Source organism: Theobroma cacao, chromosome 3 (assembly GCF_053813885.1).
Source record: "Theobroma cacao isolate CCN51 chromosome 3, ASM5381388v1, whole genome shotgun sequence".
Classification (NCBI taxonomy): domain Eukaryota; kingdom Viridiplantae; phylum Streptophyta; class Magnoliopsida; order Malvales; family Malvaceae; genus Theobroma; species Theobroma cacao.
The window spans coordinates 44552564-44577415 of NC_142641.1; the positions used below are offsets into that span (position 1 = coordinate 44552564).

General features: G+C 34.1%; 3 protein-coding genes and 1 non-coding gene across 4 annotated transcripts; 1 reads left to right on the forward strand and 3 right to left on the reverse strand.

Annotated features, from left to right (window-relative positions):
- Positions 1–5: 5 nt before the first annotated feature.
- Positions 6–4871, reverse strand: LOC18606523 (Mitochondrial substrate carrier family protein). The gene is given in 11 exon segments (XM_018118427.2): positions 6–436; positions 438–630; positions 902–987; positions 1420–1503; positions 1636–1713; positions 1998–2097; positions 2292–2416; positions 2613–2731; positions 2843–4174; positions 4530–4625; positions 4717–4871. Coding segments are annotated over 9 exon segments (2136 nt in total). The 5' UTR covers positions 4107–4174; positions 4530–4625; positions 4717–4871; the 3' UTR covers positions 6–349.
- Positions 4872–6389: 1518 nt separating this feature from the next.
- Positions 6390–6463, reverse strand: TRNAV-CAC (transfer RNA valine (anticodon CAC)). Its single transcript has one exon. It is a non-coding gene; the product is annotated as a tRNA-Val (tRNA).
- A 442-nt stretch (positions 6464–6905) lies between these two features.
- LOC18606524 (P-loop nucleoside triphosphate hydrolases superfamily protein with CH (Calponin Homology) domain-containing protein) lies at positions 6906–15616 on the reverse strand. The gene is made up of 21 exons (XM_088804457.1): positions 15267–15616; positions 14477–14635; positions 14241–14398; positions 14007–14105; positions 13272–13475; positions 13070–13153; positions 12829–12906; positions 12643–12735; positions 12524–12553; positions 11164–11505; positions 11006–11087; positions 10793–10888; positions 10539–10718; positions 10299–10405; positions 10026–10205; positions 9604–9767; positions 9265–9518; positions 8962–9125; positions 7913–8475; positions 7454–7554; positions 6906–7232 (listed from the first exon to the last, which is right to left on the reverse strand). The coding sequence occupies exons 2-21, from the start codon at positions 14562–14564 to the stop codon at positions 7165–7167; spliced, it is 3135 nt and encodes a 1044-aa protein (XP_088660583.1). The 5' UTR covers positions 14565–14635; positions 15267–15616; the 3' UTR covers positions 6906–7164.
- A 6368-nt stretch (positions 15617–21984) lies between these two features.
- Positions 21985–24852, forward strand: LOC18606526 (uncharacterized). The gene is given in 6 exon segments (XM_088804458.1): positions 21985–22348; positions 22763–22829; positions 23338–23386; positions 24273–24345; positions 24347–24530; positions 24533–24852. Coding segments are annotated over 6 exon segments (720 nt in total). The 5' UTR covers positions 21985–22081; the 3' UTR covers positions 24613–24852.

Genomic DNA, 24852 nt, shown 5'->3' on the forward strand with positions numbered 1-24852 from the left:
ATAAATATGTAACGCCAAAGCAAATAAATTGTTTGATTGATGATTATAAATGATATGTTGCCTCATATTACAAAGATGTGGAACATTAATGATACAAATATTAGCCATCCACCAGCAGTGACGCTCATTACTGTCTCAAAACATGGCAGTAATAACTGGCCTGCTTGCACCAGCCATTCCTGATACATTGTATTTTCCAACATCTTCTATCAGCACAAAGAATCTTAACCTGTATGGCAAGATGACAATCTTTGTCAGTTTATTTTTCAGGCTTTGCCTTAAATCAATTAGTTTTTGCATCACCTCAAAAAGGTCTCTTGTATTAGCCAAAACACTTTTCCACATGCTCTTATGCTTGTGTCATCATCAGCTTGTTAACAATGCCTCCATGATAATTAGGAATGAAAACCGTGCAACCCTGATGCTGATGGTGATGTTCTCGGCATTGGTGTTGATGCTGATGGTAATGGCGATGGTAATTGTGATGGAGAATTATCTTGGTTTTCCATGTGCTGTTTCTGAATTATAAACTGCGGCACCTCCAAAGAGAATAACTGCTTGAAAAACTCATATGATGCAAAGAAGAGTGCCCCTTGAGACACATACATAACCAACCTAGGAATCAATCCCCTGGCCGACATTTTAAGAAACAAAATTATCATCTCATACATGCAGCAACTGGATGCAGGACTCTAGTAGGGTAATTGAAAAATAGCAGTTGGACCAGTCTGTAAAAGCTACACTGAATAAAAAGTAACTAAAATTACAAAGTCAGCTATCAAGCAATCTTGACTCACAAATGAGTATGTGCTTATCCCACATACATATAAATGGAAATCGAATTTTGTTATAAACTGACATAACTTAATAATAGTGAAAATGTATTGACTTAGAGGGTTACCTATAGAGCCCTTTCAAACCTTCTTGTGCCCTTATATCTTGAAGGGCATGATACACACTATTGTATTGGCTCGAAGATCCAGGTATCTGCATGACAACCTTCGCGTAAGAAACACAAATAATCCAGTAAACTATAACGAACACATAAGGAACAGGAATATCTAGTACAATGACATAGCTACAAGCGTTTTGGTAGGATATAAAAATATTAATTGTATAAATTGCCCAAAAGACCAAAACTTAAGCAAATACTTCAGTGTTTCTGAGCACACTATAAGGTTTTGGCCAGAGAAAGATTACATCATATAAAAATCTATGCGCTTTAAATTTATGTCAAAGATTGAAAGTGTCCTCTTCAGTAAAATTTGAGACCCAAATAAATGTTCTTGCAATCATAGAACTATATAATAAAAATTGGAAAAGACAGCCTTTAAGCCTGCACTTAAAGAGTATTTGGCCAAGTTTTGCAAAGAACCAAATGCAGGGGCTATAATGAAACAATACATAGAGATTGTACACCTGTGTCTGTAATCTTGTCTTCACCACATCAAAGGGAGTTGTGAACAAAGCAGCAGTTGAACCAGCTAGCCCACCACAAACTAGCTGCAGAATAAGAAGATCATATCATCACCTCCGATGTAAGTGCAATTTCAGAAGACAGAAACCAAAAATGCTAAGATTGAACTGCCAAAATATCAAGGTTATCTTAAAAAAGAAGGATCCAAGAAGACAAACTGTCTGCAGAGTGTTTGGTTGAGCAGAGGACTGCAATGATGTCAACATGACTTGCTTCAAGCTTTCATATGTGTAGAACTGCACATATAGGCAATGATAGCCTCAGAAATCAAATGTTAAAGGAATTACTGGATATTAAAGAGAAGAGAGGTAGGAAGGGTGGTGGAGGGAAAGAACCAAGAATTGAAAACAAAATTGTACTTTGTGGAGTTATATCTATGTTATGTTAACTTGTTAAGCAAGGTCCTTTTCACTCTCTTGGAACTTCCAACATTCTACTACTTGAAGAGCCATTTTTTAGCTAGCCATGAATGTTACATGGAACAGAACACAATTAACCGAAACATGTAAAGAGACCTAACCTTGATGATTGAGTGTGGAACATTCCTGCAGAGTACAGCCCCCCACCCAGTGTAGAGTGAAGGCAAACCCCCCTTCTTCACAATTCCAACCAAGGCATTCCTGCAGAAATAGATTATGAGTATTATGGAGAGAAGAATATTGAACCACACCAGAAGAAAAATTGATAGCAATCACACAGAATGAGAAGAACTTGTTTAATGAAAATATAATTGAACAGAAAAGAAACATAAACATGTTAAACATATTGATCTTCTGATCTTGACAAAGGTAGTACCAGGAACTTGGAGGTATACCAGCAGTTTTGATAGTGCACACCAACTTGCATCTGCTGCTTTACACGCTCACTAGGGGTAAAAATAAAAGAAGTAGCAATGCTTGCACAACCGCCAGCCATGCAATGAGCTAAAGAATGATACTCCTGCAAAAAAGGAAAAAAAAAAAAGGTGATCTAATGTAGCACTTAGAGAGTTACCCTGTTATATCTCCCCCCCTATTTTCCAAATTAAAAAACAATAGCTGTAAGATGCAGGGACAGAAATAAACACAGTTGCAATTTGGTGCGTGTCACTATGCGTTAAGATCCACACCAAATCACATTGAAAGATTCAAGCTACCTTAGGAAAAAGAGGAAGCAAAGCCCCTTTAACTGATTCATAAGAGAAAGTATAAAGGGCAGATATTGGAGCTGAAGATGCAATATTGCTAGCAATGCCGCGATATAGTCCAGTTAAACCTGTAAATATCACATCAATTAATATGCAGAAAGCAAGCAGGGCAAGTCTAATTCACAATAAAAATGAGCAGATCAGTCTCAATCACCTCCAATTTTATACAAAGGATATACCTCTTTCAGAAATTATTGATCTTCCAATAAAACAGATTGACTTCTGCTCTGCACGACAAGATTGAATGACCGTCTTAACTGTATCAACAGGATGTAGACAAAGACTGACAAATATTCCAGCAAAAGCCCCTGCAAAAGCATGCTCTTGCTTAGCAAGAGCAAATTGGGGTTTTTCACTTGCTGTTGAGTGACTTTCCATTCTACTGTCATCCTCAGTGGAAAACGGTTCAGGTTGTTTTCTTTCATTTTTAAGGCACTCATTACCATCACTAAGATGTTGGCACTCTTTGTATGTACTACTACAGGAAGCTAAAACATTTATATGATAATCTGCACAAAGATTAGAATCCGGTGTCCTTGAAACACTACAATTTGCCTTGGTTTCTTGAACAGAAGTGAGGAAATAATCTGAGCACAGAGAGGTGGTTCTTCTTGTATCCATAACCAATTTCGCATCATGCAATATGGATGAATCTATAGATTTGATACAATGAGAATAAGGTTCAGCATTTTCAGTGGGCAAGTTATCTGTCGGATTAGTTCTATCTGCTGAAATGCAGCCTCCTGAATCACTACTTGTACCACCCACATCGCAATATTTACCCAATTTCTTGTTCTCAGTCTGGACATTTACATAATACTTAAGTCCACCAGGAATCATCTCCCTCATCCATTTGTATACATTTCCAAATTCATATGAGAATCCAACAGCTGAAAGCCCCTTTGCTTTCCAAGACTTATTAGACAAGTCAGTACCACAGCACAGAAGCCCCTGGTAAAATGAACACTTAGGATTTTTGTTACAAAAATCAAACATGGACATCTTCTTGGTTATTTTGACAAACTTAAAGTTTGGCTTCATAGCAGGTGGGAGTTGGCTAGCTGTCCCCAAATCAACACAAAAGTACTTACTATCAGCTGAAATAGATCCCGTGCCATTTTCCTCCCTCCCCAGATTGACCAATATATCCTCTTTCTGAGAAACAAAATGGTTTCTATCCAGATTTGCCTGTTGTTGAAAAATAGTAAGACGGCTGGCACAGTTCCATATCTGGTTTAAAGACGAGATGAGCTCAGCTGTGGTCAGTATTTCGGGTTCCTTGGTTTCAGATTTTGTTCTACTTTTCCTATTTTTATCAGGGAGAGAAGGGGCATATTCTTCAGGAACAAGCTTACCAACCTCAAAGAAAGCCCCCTCATCTGCTCTCCACCTGTATTTGATTGAAGGTTGATCACTTCTACATGGATTTTTAGAGGCAGGCATTTTCTCAAACTCTTTCAAGAATTCCTCGAAAAAGCAGATATCACAACATTATCTCGCATAAAGGGAAACTGCAGCATAGAATTAAGAAAACACATCATTGAACATAAACTAACAACAGGCACAGAACCCTTTTTAAATTCTGACAAAGATATAAGCAAACAAGTGAAAACCAACAAGAAAGTAGAAAGGACAGTCAAACACAAACATCTACAGCCAACAGACTAATGTCAACTGCTAATAAACTTTAATCTTGCCTATTCAACTAAACAGTCTTAACAGATTCTTTAACCAAAAAATCTAAACAATGGGCAAAAAAGTAATTTTTTATAACAATTTCAATCAAAAATATTCATAACATTAAGAGAAAACAGTACACATGAAATTTCCAGAATAAAGAAGAAAATGAAATAAAAATAAACTTACAAGATAATTGGTCCCATTTTTTATTATAGGTAAATTGAGCAAAAAAGGCGCTCCAATATCAAATTACTCAAGAAGCTGATTAACAATACAACATCCCTGGATGATAAGAAAATTAAAAGAAAATCAAATTTCAAACTCTAAAAAGGTTTTAAAGAGAGAGAGATGCAAAGTCTGCAGAGGGTTAGACCTCAAAGAATTTGGTTGATTACGAGGGAGACGGAGAGACTTGTGAATGCCGAGAATCATTTTCTCGAGAAAATTGATTGGGCGGAATGTTTGTTTCCTGAGAAAATTAGGGTTTAAGGCGGGTCTTAGCCGGGCTTATATGGAGATTTTGAACGGGAAAATAAATTCAAAATAACGTGTTCCCTTCCCTTCCCGTTCCATACCACAATCCCCGTGCTAGATGGGCCTGTGGCCCACAATGAAATTGCTTGAAATATCCAGTGCGGACGGATTGTATATATGGGACTTTAACCACACGTGGAGAACGATAAATCCCATGGCCGTGAGGTGAGAATGGTAAATGGCATGAGCTTGTCTCAACATAAAAAAGAAAAAAATTGAAATCAAATTCAAGTGCATATTAACATGAATTCGTGGAGTAAATTCATTAACACAAGCTCAAATTTTAATTTTGAGGTGAATTTGTAATTATGGGTATACTTTTTTGTGAATTTGTAGTTATGGGTACTCTTAATCCTTTGAATTTTGTTTTGTTGCTCCATTACATTGTATGTTTAGCTCAATTATTCAGAATTTTATAAAATAAAAACAAATTAATTATTTTATTTGCTATTCATCATGTAAAATAAATTTTATTATTGAGGATATTTATTTTATCATGTAGAATAACATGGTATTTCTACGCATTACATCAAGGCAAACTTGCTCCTTAACAACAATTTGGATTTTTCGGTATGCATTCGCAAAAACCATTAGCACAGACGTTAAAATTAGATCGACACTGCTTCGCGCAATCATCGTTGGTTCTGCATTCAAACTGTTTTTGTTGAGCTTCAATTAATTGCGCATTTGAGAACAGTAGACTTGCCAGCAAAACTTGATTAACCATTTTCTGAAAAAGAAAATAATCTTTCTTGTCCATATAAAAAAAAAATTACCAAATGAAAGCAAAAGGGTGGTAAAAACAGTTACTTTGAAAGTCTCCATATTGTCTGCTACCAGAGGAATGGGAACTTTGTGCTGAACTATTATAATTGTTGTGGCTGTTATATAAGAATTTCATGAGTGTAACTAGGATGAGTGAAAGGTTAAAAAAATCTAAAAAAAAAGCATCTAAATTAATTCTAAATCTTCTTTCAATAATAATTTTTGAAACTTTCCAAAATACTCAACATAAACATTTCATTGGCAGATTCTTATTGAAACCATGTGCATACTTTTGAAACCACGTGCACATGCATATTGTTAGATGGACTTTACCTAAATTTTGTGATAAATGGAATAACTAATTAGTAATTAGTTTGATAAATACAAATAATTTTGAAATGCAAATTATGAAAATTTTTTAAAACCCTTATAGGTTTCTTCTGTTAGATTTGTTCTAAGTCAAATTAAAAAAAAAAATCATCAAAAGTTAATAAATTTGGGTTAAAAAGACAAGTTTAATGGGTGAAGTATGATTTGCAAAAGTTTTTTGTGTTTTTCTTCTTAGGTTTAATCTTAGGATAAGATTTTTAAACTTGTTCTTTAATGGTAAAATTTTTATACTTTACAAACAAAGATTAGAAAAATAACTAATTAATTAGCTGATAACTACAAATTCTGAAATTTCGTTAAAATCGTTACTCAAATTTCTTCTTTAAGATTTGATCTAAGACAATAAATATAAAATCTTGTCTGAGCCCGGGTTCGAACCGGGGACCTCTAGTGTGTGAGACTAGCGTGATAACCAACTACACCACCCAGACGTTGATGGTTTTCTCAAAAGTCTTATTTATTCTTGCTAATATGATTCTCATAGTCATTTTCACACTATATTGGGCAACCTCCATCGCAGGATAACGCACAAAATATCACTAGGAAACTACACTAATATAATGCCGAAAGAAGTAAAAATATTCTTACACCTTAGGAATACAGTTTCAAACCAATAACTTGACGAGTTTTAAAGTATCGGCAATAAATTGGGAGCCGCTTTCTTCCCAAACAATATGGTATTAGCGTTTATGCATGGATAATACTTGCAATTTGTTTCAATCTCTAAAACTAAATTGTATAGTTCAAATGCAATATCAGTTAAATCATTCTTAGTTATTTTATAAGCAATCAATGAGGTTGTTCCTCCCTTCCCTTCCCCTCTGCACCCACTCCATACCTTTTACAGCATATCTGGAGACATAATCTGATGGGTTTTGTGGGGGGAGACAATATTATAGATAGTCAATATAATGAGAACCCGAATGATAGGGCCGATGTGGCCCTTGAGAATGTATGTTACAAGTGAACAGTTCTCTATTACCCCTTCCAATAAGGTAAATGGAAGCGAGGAACAACCTACAGGCAATAAGCATATTTAAGCTGTAAACATAATTACAAACTAGACCGAGTCAGATTTCTTCTACCATCTAACATACATATACATATATATATATATATATATATATTCAAATCACTGCCATCGTTTTGAGGGCTTTGTTGAAGAACTGGCAGTGGCGACAGCAGTAATTTTCCTCGCACCTGATATACATTTTGAGAAAAAGAAAGGGTGAGGACAAGAAATAAAATTTAAGAAACAGATAGAGAAGGGTCCAGTCAGACAGGGTATTTGGATAAAATTATACGACAAATCAGCAAAATAAGCCCTGGCAGTAGTGCTAGCAGTGCAGTTGAGAGCTACTTAGCTAGTTTAGCTTTAAAAATGACTAAAACAGATAATAGAATATGTAAAAATTACGTACTTGATGAAGCCTTTGAGGAGCTCCTGGACATTGACAATCGAACAGGTTTTGTTTGCACTACTTTTTGAGGCAGCTTTGGAAGCTTAGATGGGGCAATGGACCTAATTTCAAGCAACAAATGAACCAGCCAGAAAAATAAAAAAATGTTCTATATCCTGCTTCACCAACAGAAGCTTCAAGCCCAAGCAATATGTATTACGCACAATACTTCTACACATACTTAAGCTAACAATTTATATACAATCATGAATTTAGAGAGCAGGGGGAAAGAAAAGGATGGTTTAGCAAGTGATAAAATATTGCAATGATTCTTGTGGTTATCAATACTGCTCACTATAGCAACTATTAGCAAGTAACTTTAATTTCTCGTTTCATAAAAATAGGAACTTGTTCCTACTACTCGATCCAGAAACAATATCCTATAGAAAATGATAAACCAAGGAGTTGAAAGACACTCACTTCTCAATATTGTCAGGTTTTTCAGCTTTGTCTGCTTTCTCAACTTTCTCCACTTTATCAGAAGGTTTTGAAACTTCTGGGAAAAGAGTGAACTCTACAACACTACAAATTGAGCCATCAGTTTCTGTACCACCCATTGATAGTCCACCATCAGATATATCACTTAATCTCTCCTCTGAATCTGCATCTCCAAAGCCCAAGAGTTCAATATCATCAGCAAAATTCTGATCCAAATCTTTTCCTGCAAGGTTTGTCTGCACAGAAGATTCATTGTGAAGCTTTGAGTCATCCATTGTCCGATGAGAGCCAGCTTCAGAATGCTTATCGCTGTTAACTGAGAAATTGTCCACATCAAAAGCTGCTTTCTCAAAATTTCCCAAGCTTTGCCGTCTTGACAGGCTCCGGCTTTCTCGAGGAGTCCCAATGGAGTGTCCCCTAGGAGAGGAAGATCCATACCTCAGTGAGCTCATACCATGCTTATTACCATTGCCATTACCCTTAAGTAGCTGCAAACGCTCAATCTCCACATCTTTCTTTGTGATGGCTTCCTTGAGGAATGCAACCTTCAAGATCAACAGAAGATCAGAAAATGAAATGGCAGATTAAATGATCTAAAAAGGTTAAAATCTTCTTCAAGAATCTTGAGCGTCCTCCAGAAACAGACAGAAAAAGCAAGAATTTCCCCCTCCTAACCAAAGCTACTATATCTTATCTAGAGCTTAGGAAATAGGAGAAACCCTAAAGTGTCTCTACAAACCAACAGAGAATCAGTCTTTGTAAACAAGCAGGTTCATGCACACTGTTTGGCTAGAATCAAGACTGACAAAAGCTAGCAATGCAAACTAGAATATGCTGCTGCAAGGATGCTGGTTGACAGGCTCATTAGTGAAAGTGAGATTTTCATTGTCTAACTTTGGACTGTAACTCATGGTTTGTCCATTCCCATGGAAATAACCAAGGTAGTAACAATTGCTACTCAGTTTCAACAGCTATGCTACATTAATTTTTGGAAAAGGGAAAATGAGGAGAGGAAGAGAAAAGAAGAAGACCTGTTCCATAAGTTCTCTAATATCTCTCCCTTCTCTGTTAGTCCGTGCAGCACCTAACTCAACACCAGAAACCCTCTCGGCAAACTTCAAGGTACTTATGGTTTCAGAGTATGATTCTACATCAGGATTAAGCTGCACAAACATAAGGGTTTTTGCTTGACCACCTACAATTTGATATTAGAAGAAAAGGACAATTAATCAGTAAGAGAAAATAAAACTATATAACATATGTAGAATATTATTGGGCATAATGATGCTGTGAAATCACAATAGCAAAATTAAAATCTGAAATCTGAAAGGTACCCAAAGAACTCTGGAGAACTTGAGTTAGTTTGCTATTTCTATAAGGGACATGAGCATTCTTTTGTGCCAGAGCAAAGATTACATCTCCAAGAGCTGACAGAGATTTGTTTATATGTTGTGCCTCCCTAAGCCTGTCTCCAGTTGCTTCTGAACGATCTACCCGTTCACTGCCAGCAAGATCCACCAAATGTAAACTACCACGCAAAACAGCATTAGTTTTTAAGTCTGTGCCTCGAACATGAACGGTGAGAACACTGCACATAATAATTTACTGAAACCCATTAGGAAGAGAACTCCAAGTAACAAGTTATATACAAAGGTAATATGTGAAAATATAACCTGTGGGATCTGCTACTCCTCTCATTTAGGGCTGTAGCACCTACAGCCCTATTCATTAACCCAATATTCATCAATTCCAAAACATCAGTGGTTGATTTAACAGAATGCATGCTTGCTTCAGGGACAGCTAACCCATTTGGTTGGGTGGTGCTCCAAATCCCAAGTGTGTGCAAGTCAAAGGAAACAAAGAACATATTTAACAGCAGGAAGAGAGTGAAAATGAGTAAAGTGTAACTATTTCTGACCAAATACATAAAAATTAAGAAATGAGGATTGCAAATTTATAAACAAGTAGGGTAACATAAAGATCAACCATGAGTAAGAAACAACAATGATAAAAGATAATTTATGGAGCCAAATTTCAGATCAGAACTGAGAAACACAAGAAGAAACCGTAATCCAAAAGATTAAAATAAAGGATATCTTCTATGAGAACTGTCACCAACAAGCAGATCACGAACTTGTTCATTGTATATCTCAACCATTTGAACACCAACTTCATATATAGTGGAGCTTTTCCTGCTTTGAGAGATTTGGAAAAGATCATTCAGTGCTCTATAATTGACTCCCCAATCTTCTTTAGAAGACACGTTGGGTCCACTCTGGAAAATGAAAATTAAAATGCATCAGATATAGCCTACAAGTTTAAAATAAGCTACAAACGATAAATGGAAAAATATGAATAAGTAGCTCACCATTGTATAAGTTTTTCCTGAGCCTGTTTGACCATACGCAAATATGCAAACATTGTATCCGTCAAGAACAGATCGAATCAATGGTTGGGTGTCTAAAAATACCTCCTCTGCAAACATATCACATTGAAAAATGTTCATATATAAGCAGCAATCATGAATGTCGTGACAAACTATGTAGCAATTAAATTAATAGATGAATTTGATTATCAACAATGGAAAAAGGTTTATGAAATTTCAAACCTTGGGTAGCTGCTGGACTGAAAACCTTGTTAAACTTGAAGAGCCTATGAGTGTCCTTTCCTTGCTTCGATGGATTTGAAACAACCAATTCACCATTCTCACCAATATATTCTATTGTTGTTTGTTTCTTGCTTTGCCCTGGAAGGAATGGTCTTATCCTACAATATACTCTAATGTTTCCTACAGAGAAAATAAGAAATATGCATCAGCTACTTGGATACAAAAGCTAAAGAAACTAAGATTATACAATGTACCTTTCAAATCCTGAACCTCATTGTACAATCTTCGATTTTCAGCAAGAACAGAATGATAATTTTCTGCAGCATCTACTAGTCCTTTGAGCTTTATTCCTACTCAAGAAAAAAGGGTATACACAGTGAGAAATTGCCCAATTTAATAAGAAAATGATATCGAGATGGCAGACCAAGCCAAACAAACAAAACAAACAGCAAGAATAACCACACAACCTAAGTAATTAAGTTCCTCTGAGTAGCTCTTTTTTGTCTTCAGAACTTCACGTTTGATGGACTTAGAAGCTTCCCTCAATTCCTAAACAGGGTAAAACCTCATGTTATAGGACTATGCATCGATACCACATTATAGGAACGTGGCAAACACAACAAACCTTTAAAGCCACAAATTGTTGATCAATGAAACTCTGATAAGTGCACTCCTTATGTGCCCATATCTTTTGTTTAGATTCAGAAAATGACTGAAGCTGATCCACTTCTTTCCTAGAATCTCTTAAAAGACACTCAAGTTCTTTCAACTTCTTTTCTAATTCAACTTTAGCATCCTCAACCTGGGCATCCAATTGTAGACAATGCCATTCATGCATCTTTTTGCTGCTTTCTAGTTCCTCTCTCAGCCTAGAAATCTCAATGTCATTCTGAATCTTCTCCTTCTTAAGCTGAAGCACATCCTGCTCTTCAACTTTTCCCTTCTCCTCCAATTTACTCTTTTCAATCTGCAATTCTCAAGAAACATAGGAAGCAATCATTTAAGACTGTCAAGGGACAAAATAGGGCTTTTGATAAAAGAAGAAACAAATCCTTGCAAAGCACCACAAAGTGACATGCTATCAAGACTGTGAATGGGAAAAATGTTTTCTAGTCAGATAGATTGTCCATGTCAATCTTAGCTTAATTTCACCAAACAAGAGGGATCAGATCAAGTTCACTATACTCTAATGCTGGAGCTCCTTATCAAGCTAACATAAAGGATCACAGCTCAGTACAAGTGTTTAGAAAAAAGCCACGCTCTCTCAAGTTTACAGTTCTGTCAAACCCCCCCCATCCCCTAATTAATAACAAGTACTAGTAAATTAAAAAATAAGAAACAAGAAATGAAATCCAAAACTAGATCAATGTCTTCTGAGTGACAGTATGATTGGATGAGATTACTTGGAACTTTGGACACTCAAAAAGTATCTGATTAGAGAACTTTAGTTATAACTGTCTTCAAGAAAACTCTAGCTTTTGTATAGGTAATTAGGCCAGCTGGTCTCAAAGATTAAATCCACCTTTATCTGGTGTCTCTGTTCATTCTTCTGTTACTTTTGACATCAATAGACATGAAACAGGGACCTGATTTTTTTTTTGTACATTTAAAATCATCCCCTTAATTTTTCTTCTGAAACTAAATCGCTTTTTCTTCACAAGAAAAATTCACCTCTCAAGTTCTTTTGTATCAACACTTCACTATTATTCACTAATGGAATTTCACACATGATATAAATTGAAATAACATACAAAAACAACACATATATCCTTGTTGCCCTTTAAACAATAGCAAATACAAATTCAAACAATTAGATGCAGTTGAGTTTCAGATGTAAGTATGAAGCAAATACCGTCAGACATCAAATCCACAAGACAATATGTCAATGGAAGTCTCAGGAAAATAAAGGCACAGAATTAGAATAAGAAATTAATATTGAAAGTCAGCAATTAATTAAGTATAAGGGGAAAGAATAAGACTTGCACCTTTAAATGCTGTAATTGGCTTATAATAACCTACAGGAAGCAAAACAGGTTCAGGATTATATCAGCGGGGAAAACGCTTAAAAAGCTAAGGCACACACCCTAATCAATTTGTCAAGTACCTCATTTTCCTCCACAGTTCCCTTTGCTAAGGTCTCAAGTGCTCTTATCCTTGATTGGTACTTTTCCTCACGGGCCCTATAAACATTGTTTTGCTGCAGGAGTCCAAGAATATAAATATTAATTATTCATGCAAAGCACATAAGAAATTATTCTCTTAGAGAGAAAAAAGTCCAAAAGCAATTTACATTTTTTAAGTTTTCTGCCCGGGTTGAAACTCGCCATTCTATCTCTTGCACAATCGTTCTCAACAGGCATGCCACACGCTGAGCAAAAAGATAATAATAGAAAAATCACAAATAAAAGTTACTAGAAAGAAATACAATATGGAAGATACACAAGGACCAGTATAGAAATAAAGACACAACAATGAAAATATCCACGTATGCTAAGGAAATAAAGCATGTGTATGTACTCTGACTGCCATACATGAGGAATGTCTCCCTTCTTTCTTTCAATACTTTCATCCATAATCCTGTACAGTATACTGAACAGTGATTGAGTTGACGCATTCTGCGCAAAAGAAAATGGCTGAGGATACATTGAACTAAGAGTTGCTATGGAAAATCTGATAACAAAATGGGGTTCACTAATACATATAGGCATGCAGTGAAGGAGTTCAGGGCCTTACTTCTAAACTGCTAGATTTCATTAATTCCAAAATTGTTGCATCAGAAAGATCAGCATAACATCCTTGCTTCAATTGGATGCTTTCAATTTCACCTGAAAGATTCCATCTCTTCCTTGAAGGATTTTGGACATTATCAGCCTCCCCGTTAAAATTGAAACATGCCCTAAGTGTCTTAAGGCACTCTAATACTGGCATCATTTGGCCCTGCACAGTGTCCCAATTTATTAACAAAATGTAGAAAGAAACATAAGAATTTATAAATGTTCACAACCAAGCCCAGCCAACATTCTGGCCAAAAAAGAAAACTAAGATAGTTCATCATACACCTTAAACCAGATAGAGGTTTAATTCCATGATAAAAGAATCAGACTCATCTGAAACAAAAAAAAAAAATGCGTTCCAACCAAGAACCAATACAAAATTGAGATCAAAGGGTTTGTAGTACGAAGTTTACATGCCTACACATTCATACTTTTCACTGAGATTGATGAATAAGTAAATATAATAGTACCACAGTTCACTTTTGTTAGGAATATACCAAAACTATACATCCAAAATGGAGCCAATCTTAGCTTGCTCCTCACACACAAGCTAAGATCAATGTCTAGGCAAAATGTTTACAATCTCATTATCAATGAGTAGGCAAAATGTTTTCAGTTTTAACCAACCTTACATGTCTACCACACCGCAATAGAACATTGATTACAGAAAAACTACATTCAAGTCAATTAATACCTGCTCTAGGTCAGACAATTCAAAGCTGGGCAACCCCATTTCATCCATAGCAATCAGAAACCTCTTAACATTTACAGGACCACCTTCGGAACTACCATCCTGAAGTTGGAGAAAAAACATGCTCAAATAGTGAAGTCCAATGCCCAGAACAAGATGCAAAGATGTACGATTAACTCTAAAAGAGGAAAGTGAACTAAATAGAAGACAAACATATCAACAAAAGAGAGATCAAACCATTTCAATGGAACCAGGACGCAGCTTGTTCAAAATGGTACAAAAAATAGCTCCATCAGTCAAACACCCTCTCAACTCCTCTTCTGTTGCATCCAGTGGCAACCTTAATTCAGGAAGCATGCCATTTAACCACTCCACCAAAGAAGACAGCCAGTCACCTAGCAAAATTAAAGCTCAGAGTTAATAAATGGAAGATGAGTAAAATATTGAAAGAGCTATAAGGTGTGATTACTTACCACTAATCACGCTTTCAAAACTTTCCATGTCTTCAATATCTACATAATGAGTTCCATTCAAGCCATTAACTGTACCGTTTTCCCTCATCTGCCTTTTTAACTGGATGTTCAAGCTGACTTCTCTGAAATCTTATCTTTCTGATAACATAGGACTCAGTCCTACAAGGGGAACAATAACATTTATCTTTGTGAAAAAGTAATGTATTGCATTACTAATCTATTTACGGCTAAATGCAGAAAGTAAAGGCACAAATTTTGCACAACTACTTTGGAACTTGAAATAATGCCACATGAGAATCGAAGTTACAACATAGTTTGCTCGCATTAAGAGGGAGGCTAAGAGAATGAAAAAGTATTACTCATTTCGAATGTCAAGCCTTTTTTTGTCACGGAAAGTGACGGAAAATGGAAGAGTGAAAAATTTTAAAAAGATAAAAGAACAGATATTCTTATCTTATTTTACACGTCATCTAAATAAAGTAAACTTAATAAAATCACTCTGCTAAACAGAAACTAAGAGTGTTTAATTCTAGAAAAAAACAAGAAAATTTAAAAAAAAAGAACAGAAACTCAGAGTTACATTCTTCACTGCTTTCTCAGCAACCAAACAATCATAATTCAAAACGTCATGCTGCATTACCGATTCTCATTGTAATTTCTTACCTAATAAATCTAAAAAGCTGTGAAACACTGAACTGAAAGCTATTGAAATCCATTCAGATCCAAACAAAACATTAAATTCAACAGAAAAGCAACATGTACGAACAACAGGTAGGGTAAAATCACGAACCTGAGGAATCTAACAGGAGACTAGATCAAGATCTCGAAGATCCAACAAATGTCTAACACATTTCATAACTCGGGAAAAAAAAAGATATTCGAGTGTTTCAGGTACAACAACATAAAGATTAGAAACCAAACAGAGATTATACGAAAAAAAAAATCGAAGCAGATCCGTTCGAGAAATCGAGCGATTTCGAAATCTCGAACCGCCCGATATTTCTTTTTTGCCTTCTCTTACCCGTAGAGAAAAGAATGGCAAGTGAAGGTAATGTTTTTGTTGCGTTGGAAAATGGAAAATGAAAAATGGGAAACGAGTGAAATGACCGTACAAGGGCGTTTGGTAACGTTTTTTTGTTTTTCCTTTTGGTTTTGGGTTTGTTTATATTTTTTTGAAAAAATCAAAAAAGTTATAACGGAGCCTTTTTTAAATTTGTTGTTTTGTTTAATTTTGGATTTGGGCCCAGAGATTTTGGAGTAAACTTCCCGCCTTCGTGCTTTTGGTTTTTTGCTCTTGTCGTTTTATTTTCTTTATTTTATTTTATTTTTTTGGATTTGAATTATTATAGAAACAAACAGAATAACGGACTCCACGGGGAAGTGGGAACGGTGTCGTTGAGATCGTTTCATGACAGTTCACTTCAATGACACGTCATTCTGTTCACTTGCTGATGCTCTTAGGACAGTTGAACTCCTCGAAATATTCTTTTTTCTAAATATTCCCGATAATAATTAATTTATTGATTATTATAAATATAAATTGTGTTTATATTTTATAAAAAATAATGTTAATATAGATTCATTGGAATATCGTGAGAGCCTCTAATTCTCTGACAAATCAAATAATGAAACCCAAACAAAAATATCCTGAAACTTAAATTAATTTTGAAGCATCATCTGCCACGTCATAAAATATAGTATTTGAAATTATAATTATACTAAAAAATAAGAATGCAGTGTGACCAACGTGTGTTGTTGGTTAAGAAATAGAAAAAGAAGTAGGAAGCCATTGGTAGTAAACAACAAATTAAGTTGGAAAAATAAAAAGGCCGGCTTGTCCGTGCCCAACCGCCAATTGGCCCACCATTTATTATGTTTTCTTCACTTCGCCATTACCTTCCATCTGAAAACATGATTTCATGTCACATTCTATGTGCCAACGACTACACAACTTATAACTTTAGAGTTCCGACACTTTCCTAGGTACAAAGTTTATGCATTGATTAAAACTCCAAGATTTTTCTTTTTTAAATTGTAACAGTAATACAATCTTGTTTTCTACCATGCAACAGCTCTCTTAGAAAAGGACATCGTTCTTTTTTAATAATAATAATAATAATAATAATAGTAGTTTGTGGGGGATACGTTGGGGTGTTGGAGGGCAGAGTCACTGTGTGAGAAAAGTCAAATCAACCAAAAGGAAAAGATAGAAGAAGATCGATAAATATAATGAGTCAAGCATCTTTTCAAGAGAAAGGTTTTGCCTAACCTTTATGTTAGCACTAGCATTTAGTTATGAAGTTTGGGTTTCGCCTGATATTATTGGTCAGAAAAAATGTAGCCTGCTCCTACCTTTTTAACTAAGGTAAAGTATCAGTGTCCAGGGTATCATGATAAAACCTAGCTAGAAAGAAGTACAAACATGGAAACCAACTGTAAAGAAAGTATAAAATTAACCACAACCTGCAAAGCTATAAAACATGAGAAAAAGGGTGCAAACAATCAATCATACCTGCAATATTGGAACAAAAACTGTTAAGGCAGATTGTCTGATTGAGGATATATTCTTCCAAATTCTCTGCTATTCTACTCCCTTCATTTAGAATTGCAAATTATATATATTTGCACAGCTGAAGAATAAAAATTGCTGGTGATTTGGAGAAAATGGAACCCGTTGAATAGTGATGATAGAGGTTTATAAAGGCAAGTGAGATGGAGTTGGTAAGAGGGAAACTGACACGGTATAGCTTTTATGGGCATCAGAGGAGATCAAGGTTAATTAGTTCTTGTTACTCATGCCATGTGATGGTCATGTACAACTCCAAAGAACAAGGTTCCGAGAATAAAGGTATGCACACACACACACACATATATATATATATATATATATTCAATTGTTTAATGTATTTGAGGTAAGGGTCATGATGAATTAATCAAAATTTATATGATTCCTTATGGCTATATGACCTTTAATTATGACGAGGTTTACCACATTTAGATCCCAAATAGTTTCTTAGAAATTAAGTTTAGCTACAGCATAACAAAACTTAATCTGCAAGAATTTACCTTTACAGGAGTAATGGTGTGGCATAATATAGTAACAATAACAGTATCTAAAATGCTAGAGAAAAAAAAAAGTTTAGTATCATGCTCCTTCCGTACTTGAAAGAAAATACTATTAACACATAAACTTAATATAATTATTCTACATTAAAATCAGCAAGCATCGTGGAATTCAAATCAAAATCAACAACGGGCATCTTGTGGCAACACACTGTACACATATTGCTCTTTTTCAACCACTCCACAAACGCACCGCACAGTGCCTATTGTGCCAATTTTTTCATCGATCCTCACTTCCTCTAATCCTTCAATGGCTGATTTACTTGCAGGCCGCATCTGCATGGCAGCATCATTGAAACTGCCATCGACGGAACCATCTTCGGATCTTCCATTAATATCGAATGAAGACGGGTCTGAGTATTATCACGAAACCATCTTTACCTGTTCCACGTAGACGTCATATTTGCGGGAGAGCAATAACAAAGAAAAGAACAGAAGAACTTAGAATTAAAAAGGGTTTTGGAAGGGTTTAGGGTTATTGGGTTTCTTGCTAGATAAAGGAAAGAGCAAAAAAGAAAAGAAACAAATCTTGTTAAAGTTGTTCGGAATCTTTGAACTAGCGGAGGAGGAGGAGATAGTTCTGCTAATATACTGATACCCTAGTTCGACAGTTACGTTGATATACTGATACAGGTATGACAGTTTTTTAAAATTTTTTTATTTGTGGCATTAAAGATTTTATTTTATTTTCTTAAAATTTCTTATATGTATTAACAATTTTACACATGACTTCACTAGAAATTAACACACACAAAAAAAAAGCCTAATAAATAAACTTACTTAGGTGCTCCGTCACAAATCCAAGCAATGTCTTGGAACGAGCTAAGCCAAGCCTTTGAGAAAGGGTCAATTAACTGCCTCTATATAATGGCCAAAAAAAAACCTGCTTCAATGAAACAGTAAAAGGGAGGAAGACAGAGGATTCTTCTCGAAGGTTTGATGCTTCTGTCGTGGTTTATGAATATAACTCATGCATGGTGAAATCTAGAATTGAAGAATGCCTTGTAGCTAATTAATTGCATTAATTTAAAATTACAAATAAATTGTTGATCAGTTAGAGCACAAACAAAAACTCAAAGAAAAGAAAGAAAAGAAAACATAGTCAGATTAGGATCAAGATTGAGATCAAAACCCACCAAGGCATTCTTTACATATTCAGATCAAAATCAACCACGGGCATATTGTAGCGACACAAGGGACACTTATTATTATTCTTCAGCCACTCTATAATGCAGGCAGCATGATAAATATGAGAGCAAGGCAGACGTCTTGCTTCCATCTCCGTCGACATCTCTTCCAAGCACACCGAACAAAACCTTTCATCGCCTAACCCTTCTCTAATCTTCACCTTCTCTAATCCTTCGATGGCTGTTTTACTCGCCGGCCGTATCCTTGAGTCGACATCAACCAACAGCTCATCGATATCGTTGTCGAGAGTGCTATTACTGTCTTCCACGGAATTATCATCTGAAACATGCTCTGTTAGTTCTGCTTCAATACAAAGCTCGAACCCTAGTGATACGGATATTACCAGAGTTGTCTCTTGTCCCAGTGAATTCAAAGCGAGAGAAAAGACAAAGTCTCCTTCGTTTCTTGTCGTTGAATCGTTTGCTGCAGCAATGGGTATTTCATTAGACATGTTTTGGAGGAATATATGAACAGTGAGAATATTTTGAAAAGGAGAGAGAGAGAGATAGGAGAGTTGGCAGAAGAAGATGGCGAGGGGAATTTAGGATTCAAAGAATTTAAGAGTTTTGGTAAGAAACAAAGTAGGGTTAGGTATTTAGTTATCAATACTTGAATGAAAAAACCCCTTTAGGCTACGGCGGCGGCTTGAAGTCCATCGCTTATTTGATAATTGATATCTTAAAATAATATATATATATATAAAAACCAAAACTAAATATATCTAATAATATTTTTTTATCAAAAATCAATATTATCAACCTAATTAGAAGATTCTTTTTGACACAATATTAAAAAAATTCCTAAACTATTAAAAATTTTTAAATAAGTTATATTTTTTACTTAATTTTTATATCTTTATTTTAAATCAAATAAATTGATTAATGTTTGATAAATTCTAATTAATCAACATATCACTTGTCATTTTATACTTATTTTATTAAAAGTGGAATGTGAAAAATGTGTTATTATAGTAAAATCAAACCAAGAAAGCAAACATAAACACCCAAACATGGGGTTCCTGGTCCAAGCAAAAGCTCTTCCAAAGAAACCATGAGAACAGCAGGGTTCTTCAGTTCTCACCTTATCCAAATCCCGGTTGCCAGTATTTTCTTTTCCAAGTTGCAGCCTTGAAGCATCATCATCATCATCATCATCATCTTCTTCTTCATCAAAAGCTTCACGACGGGAATCCTCAACGACATCTCGTCCAAATCAAAGGGAAGTTCCCCCATTTGTATTTGTATTGTGTAGAAGGAATTTATAAAGAATCCCGGCGTCTCCAGTGTCACGTACCAGATCAGTTTTGCATCAACTAGTTGATTATGCCATGCAGCAGAATACATCTCGAAAAAAATACAATGAAATGCAGAAACTGTGAATAATGGCTATTCAAAAAAAATTGTGAATAATGGGAAGAAAAGACTGAGTCCAAGATTTGCAATTGTCTGCAACGGAGGGATAGAAATCTTCAATCACTACAGTTAAATATTCAAATGAGGTATTTTTAATAAAATTAAAAAAAATTATTAAAATTTTATTTTTTTTAATTTTTTAAGATGTAAAATTTCTAATTAAATTTTTATAATCAAAATTTTTTAATTTTTTTTCAATTGATAATATAGTCAATCCATTTAATCTTGAAATATATTTGATCTTAAATAATATTTTATTAATTTTAATTTTGAAAAACAACCCTTATCGTAATTGTTAACATTATTTTAAAAATAATATATGTATTTTTTAAAATTTTTAACTTTTAAAATAATTTTTTTTTATTTTATATAAAAAATAATTATTGAAGATCATTAAATATAAATACATATTATCATTGAAAATTGAGATTTATTAAGTACATAATTAAAAAAGTAAGAAAATATGTTATTTTATTAAATTTTTTACTTTTATTTATTTTTTATAAACAAATGAGATAAATAATAAAAAAATAAATATTTATTAAGCATGAAAAAATAAATAAATATTTTATTAATTATTTTAACTTTATATATTTTAATTTAATTTATTATAAAATTATGATACGTCCCAAATTTAGAGTCTAAAGTCCTTGTTGTAGTGGTTTTACCCACCCACCAACATTGGATGGAAGCTGAATTCATAGATATAGGGAGGCTGAGATGATTTTATCTTTTCCCTCTAGAACTAGATTTATCATTAATAGTTAGTTATAAACAAATTTTTTATTTTAAAAAAAATAATATCTTAAAAAAATTTAATTTAATCATATTCTTACACTTAATGATTAATAATTAATTAATTATTATTAGTTAAAATGACACTTATCATTCTATATCACATGTTGCTAACATAGTATATTAACATGTTATAACAAATAATGATATAGTATAACAATATATTCATATAACATTTTTTTCTCTAAACATTAATGTCAAATCAATATCATGTGAAAATAAAATAATAAATGATATTTTAATTAATAATAATTAATTTATCTTTAATATAAATATATATTTGATTTAAAATAAAAGTATATGAATTTGATTAACCACAATAGAATAATAAAAACTTATTAAAATTTTTTTAAATAATTCATGAATATTTTCAAGCATTATATTTTTTTAATTAAGAACTTTTGCTTTAAAGCAATTTTGATTTTTATGAGGGAATGGACTTTTCCTTTTCTTTTTCTTTTACTAAAATTGTAGAGTAATACTTAGTATTGCAAAAATTTAAATATTGAAAAAACATAAAGGTATAATACTAAAAAAATATTTAAATTATTTTAAAAAATTGAAATAAACTCTTAACATTTATTGCATTTAATCAAATTTTGATATTTTTATTTTGAGTGAAATAAACTTTTATAACTAATGATTGACTAATAATTGACATTAGTTAAAATACTACTTGTTATTTTATATTTATATAGTACTAACATGACATTGACATAGAAAATAAAAAGATCACATTATCTTATTATCATGTTAAATTAACATCAATTATAATATGTCAATGTCACATTATTTATAATATGTTAATATATCACGTTAACATTACATGATATAAAATGATAAATAATATTTTAATTAAATTAATTATTAATTATAAGAATTTATTTAATTTAATATAAAAATATATTTAATTTAAAATAAAAATATAAAAACTTGAAAGTATAAAATATAAAAATTTATTTAAAATTTTTAAAATAGCTTAGGGTTTTTTTTATTACGTCGAAAGGAAAAGATTTAAAAAAAAAACCCAGAAAAGCGAAAACTACTCTAATAGCACAGTTGAGGAAACAAAGAATTCGCGGGGAAAATGGAAGAATCATTGTCAGCTGTCGCGGGTGATCAGAGAGATGAATCAACAGGACAGGAAGTTACGATGAGGGAACGAGACATGGATCAAAAGTCCACGTCTCCAGAGGCTGAAGTAGAAGCCCGTGGACTCGACGGTAGCGAATCAAGGCCGCTGTTGAACAAAAGCGATATCTTGAAAGCAGTAGAGGTAGTTGAGAGAGACTCTCTGGCTATCGCCGACAGCTTCTCTTCTCTCTTTGCTTCGCTTCGTATGGCTCTCTCTGAGGTCTGATTTTGCCTTTATTTAGTTATATTTAATTATTTATTTTTTAAATTTATGGCACTCTCTGTTTAGTTCTCGAGAAAATTTGAGGTTGGGGGGAAATTACTTTGAGTTTATGTGAAATTGAGTCAAATTTCATGAAGAATCTGCTTTGTAGCTGTTAAACTTCTGGAAAAATTTAAAAAATTATGGTGGATTTCCCCCTTTTTTGTTTTAAGTTTTTGAATTTCGAAGTTATGCATGACTGTGTATCGAAAGTAAAGGTATATCTTCCTTTGTTTGAGTGGCAATGAATTGGGGTATTGTTAATGCTACTCTTCTTCATTTCTCCTATTATGTGAATTCAGAGATAAATGACATGATGTGAAAATGCCTTTCTTTAGTAAGTACTTGATGTGAAAAATACTTCAATGGTAGGTTACTAGCGGCTCGGTTGATCATATGCGATGCTTTGGTGATGCAGCTGGGCGCCTTCAAGAATCTGGTAAATAGAATGTTAAACATAATGCTTCCTTCACTCAATTATCAATATGATTATTATATGATAAGGGGGCAAATTTGTTATCCAGTATCATGCATATTAACTCAACATTGTTGTGAAGTATGATAGACATCCTTGCTTTGTTGTCTTAATCCAAGGTAATTATGGTTACTTTTTCTTTTTTCTATATCATCAACATAGCACCAGAGTTGTCGCAACTCATTATAGAGCCCATTGTTTTCTTATCCTAAATTAAGTTGATTAGTCTTAACCTGAAAATTTGTGCTAATTATTTGCATAATGTGCATTTGCCCAAGAATATAGTTGAAGTGGAGTGAGGAGTTCTTTCTCTGTCACTTAATTTATCACCATTGTGCTGAACATATTGGTCGTCTGGAGTCTGATATAGTTATTGCTGTGGCTTAGTTCCCTCCAGAAATATTGCATTCTGTTATAGATAATCTGATTCTGATATAAAACGTGAACTTATTCTCGTTATTTGGATTTGTAGCCCTCGATGCAGCGACGAAGGGAAATCGTTATATAAATTCATGTCTCAGGTAGTATCTCGGACCCTCCTTTTTCCAGGGAAAGAGAAAAGATGAGAAGGAAGGGGAAAAAATTTGGGAAGGGGGGGGGGGGGGGAGGGAGTTGTCACAAATTGAAATATAACCTGTAAATTTATTTAAAGTTATTTCTCTTATCTTCTACCTGTGATACAAACAATTAATTGCTTAGATGTTGTTGCATTAAGCTTGAGGAACTATTGAAATTAAATGAAACTAGAAGCAAACATAATTTTCATTTGTTTTTGCTGGTCATTTTGTTTGTGCATTCTGTTTGATATTATATTGAAGCTATCAATCTAGCATATAATCCAATTATTGGTATGCATTAAAATGAAAACCATCAATGCTAGTATATTTGTGGAGATTGCTGTAGGTGGTGGTAGGAGAAAGGAGATTTAGAGGTCTTGTAACAGTCATTGCTAATATTTCAGCAAGAAATAGATATGAATATTTTTGCAGATCACATAAGTATGTTACCTCTTGTGGGAAAGTCACTTACAAATAAATCTCAGTTTAAATATAATTGGAATTGTTATTTGAACCTAGGCATTACTATTGGACCTTGTTTCTTTGACAACTTTTTTAGTTTTTACTTTTGTTGGTCAATGCAACATGCTACTATTTTATATCTTCTGTTTGTCCATAGAAGTTTTCACTCGTGTAGACTTATGTCATCTGCTAAAACATTGGTCATAAATATCTTACTGCAATTGTAATTAATGTCCCATAATTTACAGTGCCAGATAAAGAAGAGTTCATTCTAATTCAGAACATTCTCTTCCTAGATTTGATGGTAGGATCTGTGTTGGGCCAAACAAGTGTAGTGAGATCATGCCTTTTATATTGATTCCTGATGCAGTTTTTTGCCCATTTGCAGATTAAATGAGGAAATGAAGGGCATTGACGCTCTAGCTTCACAGCTGTATCCTTTTCAGTTGTCTTGGTGTGTTCTTGCTTTGCATGTTAAGGCTTGTTGCCGACTCATATAAGCTGTTTACACAATGGACCTATGGACACATCCCATCTCTCTCTCTCTCTCTCTCTCTCTCTCCCATTAATGTGGAGGCAGCAGATGCGTAAGTCCACTACTGGAGTGCATAGAAGCCCTTGCATTTGGTAAACCAATATCGAACTTGGTTAGCATTCAATTTATTGATTCGACCTTTTAATCCTTGGCATTCTCTTGGTTCCTTAATGCTTGTGAAGAAAAATTCTGAGGAGGAATGTAGATGCCCTAGACACGGCTGTGAACAAGCTCTTACGACCGTCATGATTCATGGGGATGAGCTGCTCAAAGAGGTCTTTGGATTTTGTCTTATGTGCTTGTGTAGAACCAATTTTTACCTTGAACTATTGGAATGCCTAATATTAATCAAAGCCTGTTTTAAACTTAAAAAACCGAGTGTACCGGTAATTAGATTGTCAAAAGTGAGCACAAACTAATCCATAAAACTTAC